This window comes from Eulemur rufifrons, chromosome 28 (genome assembly GCF_041146395.1).
Source record: "Eulemur rufifrons isolate Redbay chromosome 28, OSU_ERuf_1, whole genome shotgun sequence".
Classification (NCBI taxonomy): Eukaryota; Metazoa; Chordata; class Mammalia; order Primates; family Lemuridae; genus Eulemur; species Eulemur rufifrons.
The window spans coordinates 45262749-45283388 of NC_091010.1; the positions used below are offsets into that span (position 1 = coordinate 45262749).

Here is a 20640-nt window from a genome sequence, read left to right on the forward strand (position 1 = left end):
TAGCTGGGACTACAGGCATGCACCACCATGCCCGGCTAATTTTTTCTATATATATTTTTAGCTGTCCATATAATTTCTTTCTATTTTTAGTAGAGATGGGGTCTCGCTCTTGCTCAGGCTGGTCTCGAACTCCTGAGCTCAAACGATCCGCCCACCTCGGCCTCCCAGAGTGCTAGGATTACAGGCGTGAGCCACCGCACCCGGCCATATTTATCACTTTGAAGCCTTCTTGGAGCTGGGATGGTTTAGTGATTAAGGACACAAACCATAGTCAGAGTGCCTAGGTTTGAAACCTGGCTCTGCCGTTTGCTACCTGTGAGGTCTTGGGCAAATTACTTAACCTCTTCTTCCTTTTGTTTCCCCTTTTGTAACATGGGATTAAAATAATACCTGCCTCATAGGGTTATTATCAGATAAATGATTTGAAACAGTTGGAGTATTACCTGGTGTATTGAAGTACTCAATTCATATTGGCCATTATGATTATGATTTCATATACCGAAATGTCAGCTTCTCACAAGAACAAGAGTGTCTTCCCAGCCATAATTATATATACATTTTACTTCTTCCTACCATTTAGCTAAAGACTTCTGATGAGAACAGAACACCTCTTGGGTTTGCTGAACCCATTTTTCCCTGGAAATGAGATGGACAAAGGTTTTAAGAGCTACAGTTATTATGGCTGTCTGAATACCAGTAATGTTCTGTTCTTACATTTCCTAAGCAGGAATGTAAGGGCCCAATTAGGCTAGGGGAATTTTTGGAAACCTTAAAAGCCACATGATGTACTCTAGTATTATGGAACTCAGCATAAAGAAATAAACTTACTTCTCCAGCTTATGTAGGCTGTGCCTCTGTCCATATTGCACTATTTTCTCTAATTCCTTCCCAACTGAGTCCCTTGCTAACACCATAGCAACTCTCCTCCCATTATACCCAGTTAGGGCCAATATCCAGGGTGGCAAAATGTAAGGGAAATTGCGGGGGAGTGCAATTTTATCTTTCTTTTCCATCTTATACTCTTCATGTCTTCAGAGGGGCTTTTGGCATATAATCTAGAGCGCCTACCTCCCAACACCTTAAGGTTCCGTGAGCATCAGCTCCCCCCAACATGCAGGTGGCCAGTATGTCATTCACTTTCTTGTCTACGATTTATACACCCAAGTAAAATGAGCCTCTGCCCTACAGAAATCTGACATAGTACTGGGAAAAGAGGTCAGAAACCCATCTACCTAGTTGAGCTGTAATCACAAAGTGCCCTGAGCTGAAGGGGGAGAGTGAAGAGGCCCCACAGGGAGAGAAAGGCTTTAACCGCATTTAGATAAAGAATTTAGCATCTAAGAGAAAGCTGCTTTAAAATAACATTTTCAAAGATGTTATTTATCCTTTGGCATTATGTGCCTGCTACAAATTTTTCGTCAACTTTTTAATTTGAAAATTTTCAAACCTCAGTAAAGTCGAGAGAATGGGATCTTTTCCTAGACTCACCAGTCGTTACATTTAGCCACATTTGCTTTATGTCATGTCTCTATATATTATCCATCTATCTATCTGAATAAATCCTATCTCTATACGTCCATGTAATTTCTCTCTCCCTAGATAGATTTTTTTTTTTTGCCAAATCTGTTTAAAGTAAGTTGTAGACAATTTGATATTTTACCCCAGCTAGTCCAGAAGGCATGAGAGACGGCTTCTAACCCAGAAAACCAAAGGAAGCACAGGAAGACCCAGCGAGGGCAGGTTTAACACATTGACTGCCACACTAGAAAAAAAATTTTTTCCTTGGGGCCATGGTGAAAATTATGAAAATGGAATAAAAACTTCGAAAGCAAAATGATCCTTTCTAATTTAATGAAAAATTTGTTATTTTTTATTGTTTTCTGTGCATGAGTTACCAGCCATCACATAACACGTATGCTACAGCATGGCAGCGTGAGTTGCCCTTCCCCTCAGCCTGCAGAGCAGGGTAGCTGGGACTACAGGCATGCACCACCACACCCAGCTAATTTTTCTATTTTTAGTAGAGAACAGTGTCTTGCTCTTGCTCAGGCTGATCTTGAACTCCTGACCTCAAGTGATCCTCCCACCTCAGCCTCCCAGAGAGCTAGGATTACAGGAGTGAGCCACCATGCTGGTCCCCTTTAAATGATTAACTAATTAAATTATATCATTTTCACCGTTACAAATAATACTGCATTATATTTTTTGAAACTAAAGGTTTTAAGCATATCTGTGATTGTTCCCTTAAAAATGGAATTGCTGAGTCAGAGGGTCTGTTCATTTTTACGCTTTTCTTTTCAACTTGCCTATCTAAGAGTGTCCCACATCCCGGCCCTGCAGCCATGGAGGAGAGCGCCTGTTTCTTTGAATTCTCTCTTACTCTAAATTGTTGTCTTCTACCTGGAAGGGCAAAGAATAGGAGGCATTTGTTTTCATTTGTATTTTTAAAATCACCAAAGAGGTTTCTGTTATTGCCCATTTCTACTTTTGTAAATAGCCTATTTACGTGATTTTTCTATTGGTGTAGTTTCTTCTAACTGATTTAGAGGAGCGCTCTGTCTACTGGTCTCCTTTAGAGGCAGACCTGAAATACCTAGGGCTCTCCCTCACCCATATCCTTTTTCCCACTGCAGATCCTAAACCTGACCCAGGCCCTGAAAGACAACAAGAGTCCCCTGCACCTCGTCCAGATGCCACCCGTGATTGTCGAGACGGCCCGTTCCCACCAGCGGTCTGCTAGCGAGTCCTACACACAGAGCTTTCAGAGTCGGAAGCCCTTCTTTTCATGGTGGTAGCCTGAGGCCGGCAGAGGAAATACTGTCTGAGACTGGTGGAAGGAAGCCTGGAGAGTGGGTGCAGGAAACGCCAGAGAGCAGCGCCTTCAGGAGCCCTCCCTCTCTGCTCACCACCCTCTCAGGGCTTTCCCACCCACAGGGAGAAGCACAATCAGGGACAGTGAGTGCTCCCGGGCCCTTCCGAGTGCAGGAGGGAGGGAGAGCATCTCCCTTCCAGCATCTCCTGGTGGCAGGCTGGGAAAGTCCCTTCCCTCCCTGACACCCCGCTCTGTTGCAATTCCCTATTATATTCTGCATCAGAAAAACAAACAAATAAATTTAAATGCTTGTAGCAGAACCCCAGGTCCTCTCATGTCAGACACCTTTCATCCAGGCCTAAATTTGCATAGACCCAGACATTTGGGTGCCTTGCAGTTGCTCACTTCCATGAACCAAGGCTGTGTCAGAGGGCAGCTGGGTGATTTGCAGTGCTGGGACAGACAGAAGCCACACCTTTTCTTTGGGTTTTTGCCAAGCCTTCTTCCCCTTCTCCTCCCACCAGTGCTGTAGGCTGGCTACAGGCCTCCAAACACAGTTCTCACGGTGGGGAGGCTTTTGCTCTACACTTCCCGGCGGTTCTGTGCACGATCATACAGAACCTCTCTGCCCTCTGCTCTCCTGCAGTTTGCCTGTCACTCAGGCAGAGGCAAGAGGAGCTGGTCTTAACCTTTATATTTCTATAGGAAGTTGACTCCCAGCCCTTAAAAGTGATCCACATGGCCTAAGTTTGTGCCAGGAGCTATAACTGGTCTATGGGTGAACTCATCCCAGCCTTGCTTCCTGAGTTTTTGGTCCAGTCCTCTAATGTGTTCCTGTTGTTTTAAATATTTTTTTTCCCCAACTCTTTTATCTTAGGATTTCAGTTCAGGTTCTGGAGTGTGGGTCTCTGTGAGGGTTCTGGGGTAAGTCTTGGCTCTAAGAGGACAGGAGAGTCTTTGGCCTTCTTTGTATGCTGCCACTGCTGCTTGGTGGAAGTAACAGGATGTGTATTCTGCCTCCTAATTGGCGGTTTCCCTTTACTCCCTGCCTTCTTGTCCCTGGCTGGTTTCTCCACGGCTTCCTGAGAATAGTGGGGCCCAAAGGAGAGAGGCCTTCAAGCTGCCCCCAGTGCCTGCCCAGCTCCGTGTGCATCTTCGTGCTTCCATGTGTCTTTTCCCCCAGCTTCCCCCTTGCCAGGTGTTCAAGCCCTTTCTACACCAAAGCAAAGAATGGCCTCAGGAGGGAGTAAAAAGGGTGCCATCTGTGGCCAAGGGGCAGCCGTGCTCACGCCCTGTGCTACTGGACGCTTCAAGGTTCTGGCACCTTGCGACTGGTCAATCAGCCTTGGAAAGAAATTATCTTGAAGGTTTGAAAAACAACCAAAGAAAGAGAGTAAGGACTATGGCTGTGTGTCTTCTGCTTGCCTGGCTTCTGCTGTCCAAGAGGCAGAGCAGAGATGTGCAGCCCTTGGTCAACTGGCCAGGTTGGTCCCCTTCCAGTCCAGCTGCCAGGAGGCAGCTTGTGCCGGGCTTCCACCCAGCTGACAGGAAGAGTCTCTGAGGGCTGGACGTGCAGGCCCTAGGGGCAAAGGCGCAGCTTCCCTGCCTGTCCCAGCCCTGACAATCCCATCCAGCCGACCTGGACTCTGGCCTCGGGAACCACGTTTGAGAGAATACCTGCCTCCCGACCGTAGGAGCCAGCAGGAGACCCAGGTGTGCGTAGCTCTCCATACACGTCTTTACACAAACCTGTTGGCAAAGCTCCCTGCCTGGTGCTCCAGAGAGCCTGAGGAGTCTAAGGAGGAGCCTGGCTGCCTCACTCCATCACGCCAAATCTGCACATCGTCCTGATCCAGACCAGCTCTGTACTCAGAAGGTAAATTGGGTCCAATGGAAGAGGGAGCCGGTCCCTGGCCCAGCAGGCTAGAGTGCGGGGCATCCTTTCCTGGCCTGTCTCCACTCTGCCTCGAAGCCTGCGCTCAGGTTGTCTTGAATGTGGACTTCGGGAGGGCCAGGGGCCCAGAGTGCCAGGGTGGGCTTCTGGGTGGCACTCACGGATCGGCTGTCCCTCTGCCAGCCACAGGCCCTGCCCCCAGCATCGGGGAGTAGAGGCTGGGCTGTGAGAGTGCTGCTGCCCTCTGTGTTGTTCTAATGCACTGTAGAAATTGTATGTAATGTATTTAAATCAATGCAAATGTATGAATAACAAATCCAGTTCTGACCGTTTTTGGTCTGGTTTCTTTGGGGAAAGGAAGATGAAGGTATTACAGATGCAGTTTTAAGGACAAAGCCCTTAAAAGGAGTTGCTGAGATGTGGTTCCTGGGGCTGTTTCTCTTTAGAAGAGGAAGGAAGATACAGGTCCTTATTTCCAAAGTCCCAGTGCTCTGGAAACCAAAAGTGTTTTCACAACTCATCTGACACCGAAACCTGACCTGAACCTACACTGATGTGAAGGTTCTGGTAACCATTATGTATCCTTCTCAGTGTGAATGTTTGTTGCAGAAATGTTAATCTGTTTTATGAGATGGTCCCCTACTAGGGATTATGCAGTAATTTCCCTGACTACTCACTAAAAGCCAAAAAAATTCTGAATTCAAAAATCATCCAGCTCCAAGGGTTTGGGATAAGAAACGTAGACCCACACTTAGGCGACAGAGGGCAGCCCTGCCCTGCGCATGTATCACTGCCCCACTTTGAACCCCGCTCCTTTGAGTGATGGGTAATCAAGCAGATAGGGTGGGTGGGGAGGGAGAACGCTAAGGAGCAACAGTAGGCTGCTTCGGAGGTGAAACTAGAACAGCAGGAAAAACCCTTACCTCTTGGGAGTGCAGGCCAAGGGAAACCTAGGATAGTGCAGGTGCCTTATGCATGGCGGTCTAGCTGCTGCCCCACCACAGTATGGTCGGCCCCTAAGGATGACGAAGCCATCTGAGGAGCTGGCACCCACTGGTGTGACTGCAGATTCAGCCAACCCAAGGACCAGTGCCCACTGTGCAGGACTTACCTTTCTTCTTTCCTGTGGGTCAGGACTGCTGCGGAGACCCTCTGACCTCTCCTCCCATCCGACAGCCCCTAGAAAAGGAGTCTGCGGCACAGGGGCTCTAAGCTTAGGGGGATGAAAAGCAGAGGCCAGCCCCGATTCTCCTTCCTGGGAACACCCCCGCCCCTCCCCCCTGCCACACTCTGTTTTAGGATCCCCCTCTTCTGTGACAGACTCACACAGTTCTTGATGCAAATGTTTTTATTTGCCACTTAAACCATGGTTTCCCTGCGCTGGCCTGACAGTGCGGGGGCATGGGACAGGCTGCTGGACCATGGGTTATGGTAGTAGCAGGCAGAGCAGTAGCAGCAGTGGTGAGATGCTGTGTCTGAGTGCTCACCACTTGACTCCCAGGGGAATATCATGCAGCCCAGGTATAGTGTTACATTGGGAAAGGCTGAGGCAGGAACAGTCGCCGTTACTCATTCTGGTGACGAATGGGGGCCACGTAACAGAGAGCCCAGTGGAAGCCTCCAGTCCTGTTCCGAAGTGAGCAGGCCAGTGGCAGTGGTCTCTTCTTTTCACATACCCATGTAGGGCTGCCGGCTTCAAGTCTCTTCCTTCTTCACCTCCCCAGGCACTTTGGCAAAAGTCCCTTTGATTTCTGGGGAAGACACTGCCATTCCCAGCCTTTCCTCGATCAGTGTCTAACCTGGTGGAGGTAGTTTGTGGGGCCTGGCTTCCTCCAGTTCCGGCGGATCCTGGCACTTGTCCTCCTAGAGTTCAGATACTGCTCACCGGAGGCTGACTCCGTGGCACTACTCTGTGGGTCGGCCAGTGGAGAGCGGGGCTCCCGGACTCTGTAGGGACAAGTGTATGATAAGCCAACATCAATAGGGAGGACAGAACAGATTTTGGTCACGGTGGACTATAAAACACACTGTTCAGGGCAAATGATAGACCAGGGCTCTGGTCCTGTCTCTCCCTGCTGAGAACTGTATGATTAGGCAAAGCTCTCAGACTTCTCTGCCTTCAGGGGTGGACTAGATCAGGGTGTGCAAGGCTCAGCATTTCTCCACCTTCATCCTGTACTCACGGCAGATGTCATTAATTAGTCATGACGGGAAACCGGTCTTTTTAGGCAGTGACTACTAATCAAGTGGAGCTAATAGGAGCAATGACACTGTCTTGCCATCCCAGGACCCGATGACTTCAGAAGGCCCGTTCGGGTCTGCTGTTCTGGGTGCGGGCCCCAGAGAAGGCGGCAGAGGAAGGGAGCTCAGAGCGTAACCCACCGTGACTGGTTTAGGCCATGGGGTTCAGCCCCCTGTTCCTGCAGGACAGTGACCTAGGCAAAACGCTGGCCGACTGGGGAGATCGGGGAGACATGCTATCTAGGGTAAAGTTCCTCAACAGTTTTTAACCCACGATGCCTCTGTAGTACATTCTGATCCTATATTCTCTGGAATCTCACAGCCAAGATTTTAACCAGGCTTCCTTTTGAACGTTACTACAACAGGTAAACAGAATGTTTTCTTCTTCCAAGCAATACTCCCTCCTACCTGGCTGAGGATCACTGCAGAATGAGGTGATGCTGCTAAGACCCACGCACCCTTTTCCATGGGAGTTCACAGGGTCTTATGTGACCCCAACAGTAACAGCAATTTTAAGTGCCAACCAAGTGGTGGCACTGTGGAGACCTTACCACAACCCCAGTGGCAGGCACTTTACAGTGAGGCCAGGCAGCTAGCTGCCGGTCTCATGGCCAGGAAACAGTAGGCAGGCTTCCCTAGTGCTCTCCTCCCTCAGCACCCCAGTCCCAGGAACCTACCTGAGCCTGCTGCAGTGGTGTAGTGAGTGGCTCAGGGGTTTCTGCCGTGGGGGCCTCTTCCTGCGCAGCCTCTTCAGGGCCTCGGCCACACGGTGGTCCCCCGCACACTCCCAGATGATCTGTGCCCGTTCCGCAGCCAGCTGGTCCCCACTGCGCTGAAACAAGCCTTGGATCTGCAGCAGCTCGGCATCCTGGAAGATGTTGGCTGCGGCCTGCTTGCGGCCCCGGGCCTCAGTCGGGGCCCGCCAAGGTGGCGGCTCGCTCACCACAGAGGCGGGGGTGCCCATCGTGGGTGCTCTGAGGACAGAAAGCAAGGAGACATGAGCAGCTCAACAGGCCCTTCCCAAAGCGGCGGTGCTGACTAATGCAAGGGCTCCTGGTGTTCCCATTCTCTAGGAGCCAAGCCGGAGGAAGTCTCTTGCCTTAGAATCACTAAGTGCTTATGTGTCAGATGCCTATATTATCTCATTTAAGATTCACAGCAACTTGTGAGGTAAAAATTATTGTTTATCCCCATTTTCAGATGAAGAAGTACAACGCAGAGAGGGTAAATTACTTGCTGGTGATCACAAAGTCAGGTGTAAGTGCAGAGCCAGGGGTGGAACCCAGGTTCATCTGGCTCCAAAGTGCACACAGACACTAGGGTGCCCGGCAGCAGCTCTAATTTTTGGAGCACTTAACATGTATCAGGCACCACTATAAGAGCTTTATTCACACATCAGCCCTAATGATAAGGAAAACCCCATCTATTACGTGGCACAGCAGCCACCTGAGACCCCCACCCCTCATGGAAGACCCACATCAGCATAATACTAACCTATCACCTGGCCCATCAACTAATCTATTACCTGGCGCATCAGCATAACACTAAACCTATTACTTGATGCATCAATATAATACTAACCTATTACCTGACACATCAACTAACCTATTACCTGGCGGGCATTAGTCACCTGAGACCCCTCCCCTTGAATCACCCCAACTTAACAAAAGTGGGAAAAATTGGGTAGACAGGGCTCAGAATTTGGTGGCGAGACCCCTCTGAGCCCGCCGGCGAATAAACCTTGATTCTGTGACTCTCCGTGTGGCGCTCGGTTTGTCCTCGGGACCACCCGCTGTAACACTTGCTGTAACACTATCAGGTAGGTATTTTTATCCTCTCCCTTTCACAGATGAGGAATCAGGAACAGAAAGGTTAAGTCATCGTGGTTATGCTGGGACTAGAACCCTGATCTCTCTGATGCTAAGGCCCACGCACTGTAGCACAGAGATAGGACAGGGGTTGGGCTAGCCAGGTTGGAGTCCCACTTCTCTCTGCCTCCCCCACTTACTGGCTGGGTGGCCCTCCGCGCCTCAGCTGCTTCCTATGTAAACTTAGCAGCTGGCGTACCTGCTTTGAAGACTGAGCGAAGACAAGCATTCAGAACAATGCTCAGTGTTCTAGTCTGCTTTTCAATCTAGAAAACTGAGAAGAATCATCCCACCTCCTATTTTCAAGACCTCGGAGATGAACCAAATGAAATAATTTAGCATACACAGTATGAATGTGTGCTAAAGAGAGACCCATGGGGACAGAAGAGGAGGCTACAATGGTTAGAATACACTATTAAGGGCAGGGGCTGAAATTTATAAGAACATTCAACAGAAGTTAGGCTCTTGTGTCAGTGTCTTCCATCATATGCAGGAAATGAAAATTATCTCCCTTGTATCTAGATAGTTCACTTTGAATAATAAAGGCTTAAGAAACTCACCCACCTTATCCTTGTCTTCAGTATAGCCTGAAAAAGCTATGGGACTGAAAAACAGCCTGGAGACAAGGCCTGGGGACTCTGGCATTACACAGAATTGGGTTTGAATCCTAGCTCTGCCACCTTGCTAGCTGTGTGATCTCAGGCACGTTACTCAACTTCTCTGAGCCTGTTTCCTTAACTGTAAAGTGGGCGTAATTATGCCCACTTCTCAGAATTATAGAAAGGGTTAAATGAGCCTAGTGTATATCAGTTACCCACTAAGAGCTCTAGTTGGCCCTCAGTACCTGTGGGTTCTGCATCCAGGGATTCAACCAACTGTGGATCAAAAATACTGGGGGGAAAACTCAACAAAAACAACAATAAAAAAAACACCAATAAAAACATCAATATATCTTCATTTGTGTAGGGGTGAGTAAAGAAAAAAAATTTTTTAAAGAATAAAAATACAGTATAACAACTATTTACGTGGTATCAAGTATTAGAAATAATTTTAGGGATTAAGTATGTGGGAGGATGTGTGCAGGTTATATGCAGATATTACGCCATTTTGTATAAGGGACTTGAGCATCCCAGGAGGCTCCCGGAACCAATCCTCCACAGCTACTGAGGACTGAAAATGCTAATGCCCCGCGTTTTGGCTTTCTTGACCTTTGTACCTGGGTCAGGGGTATGATGTGAACCCTCCTTTCCTCCATGCTGGGTGGCCAGAGCCAGCTGAGGACAGGCCAGTGCTCCCTCCCCTTCTCTCCCAGCCCCAGCCTGGCCCGGCGGGGGAGGGGAGGAGCAGGTCCTGCCTGCTCCCAGGGCCCGGCTGCCAGAGGCAGACCTCATTCCACAGTTAGCTGCGGAGACAGCTGTCAACCGGCAACCAGCTTCAAAAGGGGGATAAGGAAGGTTAAAATACATTTAATAAAAACATTTACATGCTCATTGTAACAGAAGCAAACAGTACAGAACCTTACAAATAAAAGCATTTCCAATTTCTTATCCTCAACCCGCTTGCAGAAGTAACCCTTACCCTAACCTGCCTTTTGTTCTCCAGAGTGAGTCATCTCTCCACCCCGTTCAGACTCCTGAAGTAGGGTTCCTCCCTTAACCTCTGCAGTCACCCTCATTATTGCAGTAATTTCCACACTCACCTTGGCCCAGTTTCTGGGCCTTCATCCTAAGAACAACCCTACTCTCTTTCCAAAAGATTTAATAACCAAAATAAACCCACAGAAGACTTCCAGATAAATTAACTTCATAAAAATTGGACTTTTTATCCGGAAAATGGGAATTTTAAAACCTGCCTCTCCTTAGGCACTATTATGGGAACCCAGTTAACACCTAATATGTGTGGTACGGAACCCCCCAGGGCTGGGTGACATAAACATACTGTGACCGGAAGACAACAGTCACCAAGTAACACTTTTAGGTTATTAAGAGAAATGAAGGCTAACCATGGGATGTTTATTCTGTTATCAGGCAATATACGTGATATCATTTAATCCTCAAAACAATTCTAGGAATTAGAGGCTGGCATCCCATTTCACAGCAGAGCACAGGGAGCTGAGACGCAGGCGCAGCACCAGTGGCTCAGCCCAGGCTAGAGCCGTTCTTCCGACTGCAGCGCAGGCTCTTCAGCCCCTGGGCTGGCTCCACCGCCAAGCAGTTCCAAGCACACGTCTTCATGACGTTTCTCTGAGGAGCAAGAAACGCTTCACTGTCCCCACCTCATTCACAAAGGGCAAAGCCCACCAACAAGGGGAAGGACAATGAATTCTCTCACCTGGGGGAGGCAGGCATGGAGCTGTGGAATTTATTTCAGTCTACTCACTGGCGTCAGGGCTGTTTACTGGGTGACAGCTGCCCCAGCCTTGAAGCCTGGGCAGTCTAAAGAGGAAAATCCCCACCTTCCACAAAAGAAAGCTAGAACCATCCCGGCACACGGAGCCCTGGCTTATGAGTCAGAGTACTGGGTTGGAGCCCTAGTTCTGCCACTCACTGGCTGAGGAGCCTCTGGCAATTCATGTCACCTCTGTGGGCCAGTTCCCCCCTTACTGCTGTAAGAACAGGCTGATGCTGACGGTCTCTGAGGGCCTGCAGCCGTGCTGGGAGTAGGTCTGTAGGGAAGGAGGGATGGGGCTGCTTGTCTGCCAGGGCCTAGGGGCAGCATGTATGGACAGGTCTGGCAAACTGGGTGCTAGGAGACTCCCCAACCAGTAGCTCCCTTTCTCCTCCCTCAATCTCCTCTGGAGGCCAGACACTGTTTTGCTGCAGTGGGCTGTGGGGTTGGGACCTGGTAGCAGACTGAGAACTCACTGCTCTGAAGCTCCCTAGTGACCTAAGCTGGCTATGGCCAAGCCTGAGGCAGACTCCTAGGCCGGTCTAGGGTAGTAGGAGAGGAGGTTATTTCCCTTCTCAAAGACTTGGGCAACCTCACCTCCCCAGGGAAAGGACAATAAGGATCAGCGGCAGCAGCTGCCTCTCAGAAGAAATGGCTTGGAGCCTGATTCCCAGGCAGTCGCAGTAATGTCTGCCAGGGCTACAAGGCCTTGAACCCACAGCCTCCAGCCAGCCACATTACAAATGCACCAAGGGAAGCCATCTGGGAGAGTCTGAGCCTCCAGCGTCCAGACTCAACCATACCCTCCATGAACCCTGGGGGGGACTTGGCCCCTCACTCTTGGCTCTGCCTCCCACCCTGGGATTCAGACAGCAGAGTGAAGCTGGGAATAAAAATAGGTGGGTTCCAGGTAGGATTAGATGGTAACCTTTGGGAAAACTAATAAAGTGGTGAGTCAGAACACTTTTTTCCTTTTTTGAGACAGGGTCTTGCTTTGTTGCCCAAGCTACAGTGCAGTGGCATCATCGTAGCTCACTGTAACCTCAAATTCCTGGGCTCAAGGGATATTCTTGCCTCAGCCTCCAGAGTAGCTGGGACTTATAGGGGCACACCACCATGCCCACCTAATTCAGAACACTTATTATCAGAAGAAGCTCTTCCTGTTTCACTCAGTGTGTTCAGTAGTTACTTTCCCTCTCATTTCCTGGACAAGACTTTAATCCAGGAAAGTCAGTGTATACTTGAACAATGGTACTTTTTAAAACTGGAAAATGAAACCATGGGGCTATTAAAAGATTATAAATGGATCTCTCAGAGCTGACCATAAAAGAAGATAAACATAGGTCTGTGCACAAATGAGTAAAAACTAATTGCAAAGTACTTCAATTTAACACAAATTAGGTTAAAAATGAACCCCTAAAGTAAATACCAAATGTTGAAAATGACAAAGTTCAACTTGTTTTGAAACAGGCAGTAAGAACTGTAGAGCTTTAACAAAGCGATATATTTAAAAAGTGACTCACCCTTCTAAATCTATAAATATGGTACACAATTGAGCACTCTTTGTAATATATGAAGCTCAGTTCAGACAGCTATTATAGGTATCTCACTGTGGTCTAGTGAGGCACAGGTAACCATGAGAGGCAGAATACACTTGGTTGAGCTGACAACTCCTGGGTCCTCACGCATCATGCATCCTTTGGAGAACCCAGGTGATGGCAATAATCTCTAATCAGAGGCCAAGGGCCTCTTAGGAAAATAACTAGAAGCTCTGGCCCAAGGCCAAATCAACACTTTGGGGTCCTGGCCTGCTACTCTGTACAGACATGCTACTGGACAACAGCCAAAATCTGAGACTCCTAAGTGGGAAGCCCAGTCCAAATGCCTGTGTGGGCTTCTCCACCCCATAAGGCCTAGCCACAGCCATGTGTGCCTAGAGAATTGGACACATGCTGGGCTCCAAATCTATGCCCCAGGGGGTAGAGAAAGGAACTCAGCCCTTTCCCCAGACCAATTCTCAGATTTGACCTGGATACAAACTACTAGTAGGTCTAGGAAAAAGTGTTCAAGAGTTCAAGAACCCTGAATTCTGGCTGTGCCACTAATAACTGGGTGACCTTGGACAAATCTGTTTTCCCCTGCCTTAGTTTGCTCATCATCAGAATGGTGAGAATAACCCTTAACGAGAAAGGGAAGATAAAGTATGTGAGAGCATTCATCATAGTACCTGGCATACAACAGACATTCTATATATGTTGGTTCAATGAATGAATGATGTAAGAGAAAGGCTGTTTAACTACCAGGGACTATAGAATCATTGTCATTTTCATCATCACAGCCAGTGAACTCCACCAAAAGGTACCTTCACTCTTGGGGGAGAAGGCAAAGGTAGATGGATTCATCTGTCTACTTTTAAATCATAGCTTTTATGATTAAAATCATAGAGGCATCTTGTTCAGTGTCAAGCACAGAACAGGGCACTTTCCAGTGGTTGCTCTCTTTATTTCTCCCATGAGGTGGCACTATCACTACCTATGAGGAGGTGTTATCGTTATACCCATTTTACAGATGAGAAAGCTGAGCTCAGAAAGGTTAATTTGCCCAAAGTCACACAGCTGGTAGGTGCTGGAGGCTAGGATATGAACCCGGGTAGTCTGACCCCAGCGCTGACGCTCTCAACCACAGTTATTTTTGTTCCTGCCAGATGGCTGACGAGGTCTTCTGGGGGAAGGAAGGGCCCAGAAGACTCTGAAACCTCTGGGAGCCTGCTATCTGCTTCTGAGGTTTTTGGAAAGCCCAGGGATTCAAAGTTAGGACTCCCAAGCCAGCCTCTGTGCCCTCTACACTCCACCGCCCCGTGAAGAATTAGAGCGGGTGCTCAGCCTACTGAAGGGCAGCCCCGACAGACCTCAAATCAGGAATGGGGGCAAGATAAAATGGCCCACCCCAACCCCTTCCACGGCCTTTCGAAAGGGCGGGAGCAGCTCTGGGCTTCCTGTCGCGAAGGCGCTCGCAAGGGCCAGGCAACGTTCACAGGCAGCACAAGAGCTTGGGAGAGGGTATCCTGGCCCAGGTCACACGGCAACATCCCCAGCACGGGTCGGTTCCCCGGGCTCAGACGTGGCCGCTTCGCAGGACTGGCCCCCAAGGGGACCTGGGAGTTTGTGTCACGATGGCACCCTGGCTCCGACGGTCCGCCCGCGGGCTCCCACCGCAGCGCGGTGCCGGGCAGCCGACCTACGTACCTCCTTGCCCGAGCCGGCCCGGGCCACCTCGATCGCAGCCACGGCTCCCCGGAGAACGCGCTCCCCAGCTCCGGAACAGCCAATCCTCAGCCCCAGCCTTGGTGTGAGCTCCGGGGCGAGCCTTCCAAAATCGAACGCGGAGACTCCGTGGGCCAATCAGCGGCGGCAGAGGGGAAGGGGGCGTGTCCTTCCCCGCCCCCTTCCCTCCGCCGGCCTTGAAAACAGAGTGCGAAGATTCCCTGCGTCCAATCAGCGGCGGAGCAGCGGCGGGAGGGCGTGTCCGCCCGAGCCTCTTTCCCCCGCACCCCCTCCCCGGTCGCCCTCGCGCCGCGCCCGAGGCGCCCCCTTCGTTGACGTCAGTCTCCTGGGCCAGCGCGGTTTCGGCCCGCGCGGGAGCGGGCGGGGCTGCATTCCTGCCCCAGGGTGCGGCGGCGGCTGGCCTTGCAGGGTGCACGTGACGGATGCCCCTTCCCCTGGGCCCGAACGCGTGGCCCTCTGTAGATCCTTAAACTCACCTCGCAGCCCGCCTGCGTTCCGGCTCCAGCTATAGGAAGAGGAGGGGGCAATCAGTGCTGCAGTGAGACCTTAGGCGTCAAAGCCTAAGTCAACATTCTGTTGTGGGTTCGAATCGGATCAGCTGTGCGACTTTGGGCCAGTTACCTAAACAAGGCAGTATTTAAAAGTTTGCATTCATTGGACGACGTTCATTAGTGACCTGCGCCGTCCGGGTTCCTTGATAGGTAGTAGTAAACAGGAGTGACAGAGAGACCTACAGCCCTTTCCCTCAGGGACTTTAGAGTCTAATAAGGGAGGCAGACATTAACCTAAACCATTTAGTGTGTGATTACACTCGTGATCAATGTTATGGCTATGAGAGGGTAAATATGGAGGCACCTAAGCTCCCTCTGAGAGGTCCTGGTAGGCTGAAGAAGTAACATTTAGGCTGAGATAAGAAGGAGGAGTTGAAGTTAGACAAAAGAAGAGGAGTGGGTCTGGGAGGAGTGTTTCAGGGAAGAGGGAAGGGCATGTGCTAGGACCAGAAGGTAGGCAGTGAAGCATTTTGCGTGTGATCCTAAGAAGGGTTTCAGCAGGGAATAGCGTTGTATGTACTGTAGTTATAGTCCTTCTATAACCCTTACTGTGGCCAGTAGTGCCAGTCCCCACTTTACAAATACTAGCTCATTTCATCCTCGTGATAAATTTATGTTTTTAGAGGGTCACACTGGCTGCAGTTTGGAATTTGGATTGGAGGGGGCAGGAGTGGATGCAGGGTGTCTAGTAGGCCTGTGGTAAATGCTACTTTTCTTCTTTGGAAGATGTGGGGTGGTTGTGTACTTGTTCAGCAATGGTCAGGAAAAAGGCACCTGGGTCTCCCTGACTTTTTCACTTCAAAGCTGACTTCCTATTCATTTAAGTTTGCTTTCTCTTCTGTAAAAGTTCCAAAGGGAAGAGTAAGAGCCACACAGGGCTTTGCGGGTTTCCTTTTGCAAGGTGAAGGGGATGTTTGGGAGCTGTTCTTCCTCATCCCACAATCTCCCGTTCCTGTATCCCTCCTTCTGCACAAAAACAGCATCAGCGAGTGTTGTGCTGTAGCTAAGAGGGTTTTAACAGTGATTTCTTTTCATTTTTTCCTGAAGTCCTGGGGAAGTGTTGAAAAGAACAAAGAAATCAGCTATGTTTATCTCCAATGGAAAGTACTGTTGCAAAGTCTTTCAGCCAATGCTTGGCTAAGAAGGGGACTGTGCCCACTCCTAAACCAAAGGTTGGGCTTCTAAGCCAGGGACTTCCTCTGGCCAGTTCTAAGCAATAGGAAAGCGAAATTTTTGGCATATCAGTGCTTGCAGAACCTAGGACTTCTGATACCGTGAGCTCAGAAGAGCATACCAAGGTAGGAATCGGGAACTTGTGGCTTCTGGGTCAGATGTGACTAAGGCTGGGTGGAGAATATCTGGTGTCTCCAAACATTTTTGCAGGCATGTGATTATGTGCTTACCACACAGTGGAACGATTTCTGTTGTTACAGCTCTATGATTCAGTACTTCTGGCGAGAAGATGGGGCACTTCCACAGTTATGTGGGCCAAGCAAGGCCCATCTGGGACCCACAGACTGGTGCTGGATGCAATAACCACTTCCCAGTAGGGCCCGGTTTAGAGAAGGTCAACTCTGGGGAATGAACACCTGGTGTAATTCAGGCCAAGATTTGGTTTTACCCAGGGCCCAGAGTAAGGTGAGGTGAGTGAGGAGCTCTCTTCAGGCACAAAATTTAAGAGGGCATCAAAAAACTAAGTAATTAAGACAAATACAGTATTTTAAAAAATTAAAATCAATGCAAAAAATCCATGATGAACAGAATATCAAAATTTAAAATGAAGACAGGCTATTGTTTATGACCCTGCATTATTTTACAACAGAAACAATCATTTCTAATCACCCCATTGCACTGCCTGGCATTCCCTGACAAGTGGCTTCATGAGAGTTGACAATAGCATGTTAACAGATTGGGCAACAAACAGATTTGTATGTAGTCGTATTTTTTGATTGTAGCACTTTTGCCCATTTTTTCCCATTTGGTTCAAAACCTAGAAGGATATTTGGATGAGTGCATATAGGGGCACATATTTTTCCTTTTGTCTTAGTCTCCAGTGTGGTTCAACTTGGTGCTAGTTTTTATCCTCAAGGGAAGTAGAGGCTAGGAAAGGGGTTCCAGCTGTTTAATTGTAAGCATATGACAACCTCTCTGCCTCTCTATTTTCTCATCTTTAAAATGGGAATAATCATACCCACCTCTCAGTGTTGGTGTGAGGATGAAGTGAGGTGCTGTAGGCTGAGTGCAGATATATATTAATATATATACCTTGCTACAGACGCTAAACCAGACTGGACTCCTTCCCTCTTTCTCTCTGTCCTGCAGGGGTGGTTCAAACATCTGGACAGTTGTGGTCCCCTGATAGGGCTGAGATTTGTTCCCATGGATTTCATGTTGCTATTTCTCCTATTCTGGGGAGAGCAGAGAGAAATTTCACACTCAACTGACAGGCAGCAGTGCAACTTTTAAGTTAACTCTGTTTTTCTTGATAAATGATCCCAGACATTCTATTTTTTTTTTTTTTTTTAAGAGATAAGATCTTGCTCTGTCACCCAGGCTGGAGTGCAGTGGTGTGATCGTAGCTCACTGCAGCCTTGGAACTCCTGGGCTCAAACCATTTTCCAGCCTCAGCCTCCCAAGTAGCTGGGATTGCAGGCATGCACCACCACGCCCAGCTTCTAAACTTTTTTTTAAAAGCACCCTTCTGCTTAGGACATTACACAAGGCAACTTAAACTACAGCCCTCTTCTGTCAACTTACAATCTGGACAGGCTGAAAATAGCAAATCCTGCAGACAAACAGTACATTATAGAAGCACTAAAAAAAATATACCGTTCTAGGTCAGGCTCAGTGGCTCACACCTGTAATCCAACCACTCTGGGAGGCCGAGGCGGGAGGATCGCTTGAGCTCAGGAGTTCAAGACCAGCCTGAACAAGAGCAAGACCCCATCTCTACTAAAAATAGAAAAATTAGCCAGGCATTATGGCATTTGCCTGTAGTCACAGCTACTTGGGAGGCTGAGGCAGGAGGACCACTGAGCTCAGGAGTTAGAGGCTGCTGTGAGCTACAGTGATACCATTGCTCTCTACCCAGGGTGATTCTGTCTCAAAAGAAAAAAAAAACCCACCATTCATGCAGATTATAATTAAAGATTAGTATTGTATTAGTATGGTCGGGCTCCCATAACAAAATACCATAGACTAGATGGTTTAAACAACAATAGAAATTTATTTTTTCACAGTACTGGGGAGTGAGAAGTCCAAGTTCAAGATGTCAGTCAATTCGGTTTCTGGAGAGGGCTCTCTTCCTGGATTGTAGATGGTCACCTTTTCACTATGTTCTCACATGGCAGTGGGGAAGGGGGCGGGGAAGGGCACACTCTGGTGTCACTTCTGTTCTTATAAGGACACTAATTCTGTCAAATCAGAGCTCCACCCATATGACCTCATTTAACCTTAATTATTTCCTTACTCTAAATACAGTCAGTCACATTGAAGGTTAGGGCTTTAATGTGAATTTTGAGGGGACGTACGTAATTCAGTCCATAGCAAGTATGAACTCATGGTTTTTAATATATAGATAAGTAGACATAGAAATGAATATAGCTATAATGTATGTATATGTTTGTGCATGTGTACATGTATGCACGTGTATGTATATGTACAAGCACGTACACATACACACATCCCCCACTTCTGTCTGTGGAGAGGGCCTAGGGACAGTGATAGTCCAGTGGGAATACGCATACTTAGTACCCAGACACTGACTTCTCAATACCATTCTCCACAAAAAGGAACTATGGCTCCTTGGAGAAATGGTTGATTCTAGAACTGGATTGAAAAAATTGCAGCTGAGCCTAGAACATCTTGTTGTGCCAGAAAGTAAGGAGGCACTCAAAGAATAGAGGAGATACGTCAAAGGACCAGGTGTCAGTTTAAAAGGGCTCCCATTGGCCAAATGTGGAGCAACTAGGCAACAAAATAAAAGAGTAACAAATTATAATATGATAAAATAAGAATACATAAGTCCATAGTAATATAACTAACTAACTAAATAAGTAAATCAGCATGGGGGAGGAGAAAGGCCTTCCTTACAATAAAATGCCAACTAATAAATGTAGAAGGAATGACATAGTTAGAAAATCATCAATGGCTACTAAAACTAGTGGGTGAAAGTTTATTGATGAGTAGGATATTTATACAGTCTAAAAAGTGTCTCCTTACAAATTATTTATTGATTCTAAAGGAAAAAGTGGTGACTACAGTGGAGAGACCTAGCAGACCCTAACTTAATCAAATGATCAAAGTTAACATCACCAGTGTTGGGACAGATTGTTGTAATGTGCCTCCTGATGTGACGCACTCGGAAAGACGTGACATTACTGCTGTGATATTCCTGCCAAAACTATGTGACCTGAATCTAATCAGAAGGAAACATCAGACAGATCCAAACTGAAGGGTATTCTACAAAAGAACTGGTCTGTTTTCTTAAAAAAATGTCACGGTCGGGCCAGGTGCGGTATTGATCCTAACACTTCGGGAGACCAAGGCAGGAGGATTGCTTGAGCCTAGAAGTTTGAGACCAACCTGGGCAACATAGAGAGACCTCATCTCTACAAAAAAACCCCACAAAAATTATCCAGGCCTGGTGGCATGTGCCTGTAGTCCCAGCTACTCGGGAGGCTGAGAGGCAGGAGGATCACTTGAGCCCAGGAGTTTGAGGTTGCTGTGAGCTAGGCTGACGCCACGGCACTCTAGCTCGGGTAACAGGGTGAGAGACTGTTTCAAAAAAAAAAAAAAAAGATTCTGGCAGGAAACATTTTCTAACTCATGTTCCTCCCTCCCATCTCTTGTGGGTGTGTTTTCTTGGCCAAACCCAGATGAAAGCCACAGAGGAAGGGTACCCCCTGGTGTAGTTGAAACAGGTCAGCCTCCAGGGCAAGAGCAGAGTGGAAAATGGTTGGAAGTGGATCAGAAGGTATCACACCAACCAAACTGGCTTGAACAAGGAGAAGCTTATTTTCTCACATATCAAGAAGTCCAGAGGCAGGGGGTTTCTGGAATAGTTTATTCAGCAGGGCATTGGTGCCATGCATTGTTCTGCTCTGCCATCCTCAGCACATTGGCATATCTCTCCTCATGGACCCAAGATGGCTGCAGCAGTTTTGTGAGTAAAATTCAACCAGGATTGTATTTATTCCCATGCATCAGTTGTTTTTTTGAATAAACTATTTTTAGAGTAGTTTTAAATTCACAACAAAATTGAACAGAGAGTTCCCATATACTCCATGCCCCCCACACCCTCCCCACTATCAACATCCCACCAGAGTGGTACATTTGTTACAGTCAATGAACCTACATTGAGACATCGTAATCACCCAAATCCATAGTATACATTAGAGTTCACTCTTGATATCCTGTGGTCTATGGGTTTCAACAAATGTTTAATGGCATATATCCACCATTGTAGCATTATACACAATAGTCTCACTATCCTAAAATCCTCTGCTATTCATACCCCTCTTTCCTCAAACCCTGGCAACCACTAATATTTTTACTGTCTCCATAGTTTTGCTTTTTCCAGAATTTCATATAGTTGAAATCA

General features: G+C 48.0%; 2 protein-coding genes across 2 annotated transcripts in view; one reads left to right on the forward strand and one right to left on the reverse strand.

Moving 5' to 3' along the window:
* The window catches only part of PI4K2A (phosphatidylinositol 4-kinase type 2 alpha), a 33221-nt gene extending 28195 nt beyond the window's left edge, over positions 1 to 5026 (forward strand). Inside the window, exon 9 of the mRNA XM_069460855.1 lies at positions 2634 to 5026. Within this exon, the coding sequence (XP_069316956.1) occupies positions 2634 to 2795 (162 nt within the window). The 3' untranslated portion in view covers positions 2796 to 5026. The remainder of the gene's footprint in view (positions 1 to 2633) is intronic.
* A 1428-nt stretch (positions 5027 to 6454) lies between these two features.
* Positions 6455 to 14543, reverse strand: AVPI1 (arginine vasopressin induced 1). Its single transcript, XM_069460358.1, has 3 exons — positions 14449 to 14543; positions 7625 to 7921; positions 6455 to 6653 (listed from the first exon to the last, which is right to left on the reverse strand). Exons 2-3 carry the CDS (start codon positions 7909 to 7911, stop codon positions 6494 to 6496), a joined length of 447 nt encoding a protein of 148 aa, XP_069316459.1. The 5' UTR covers positions 7912 to 7921; positions 14449 to 14543; the 3' UTR covers positions 6455 to 6493.
* Positions 14544 to 20640: the final 6097 nt, after the last annotated feature.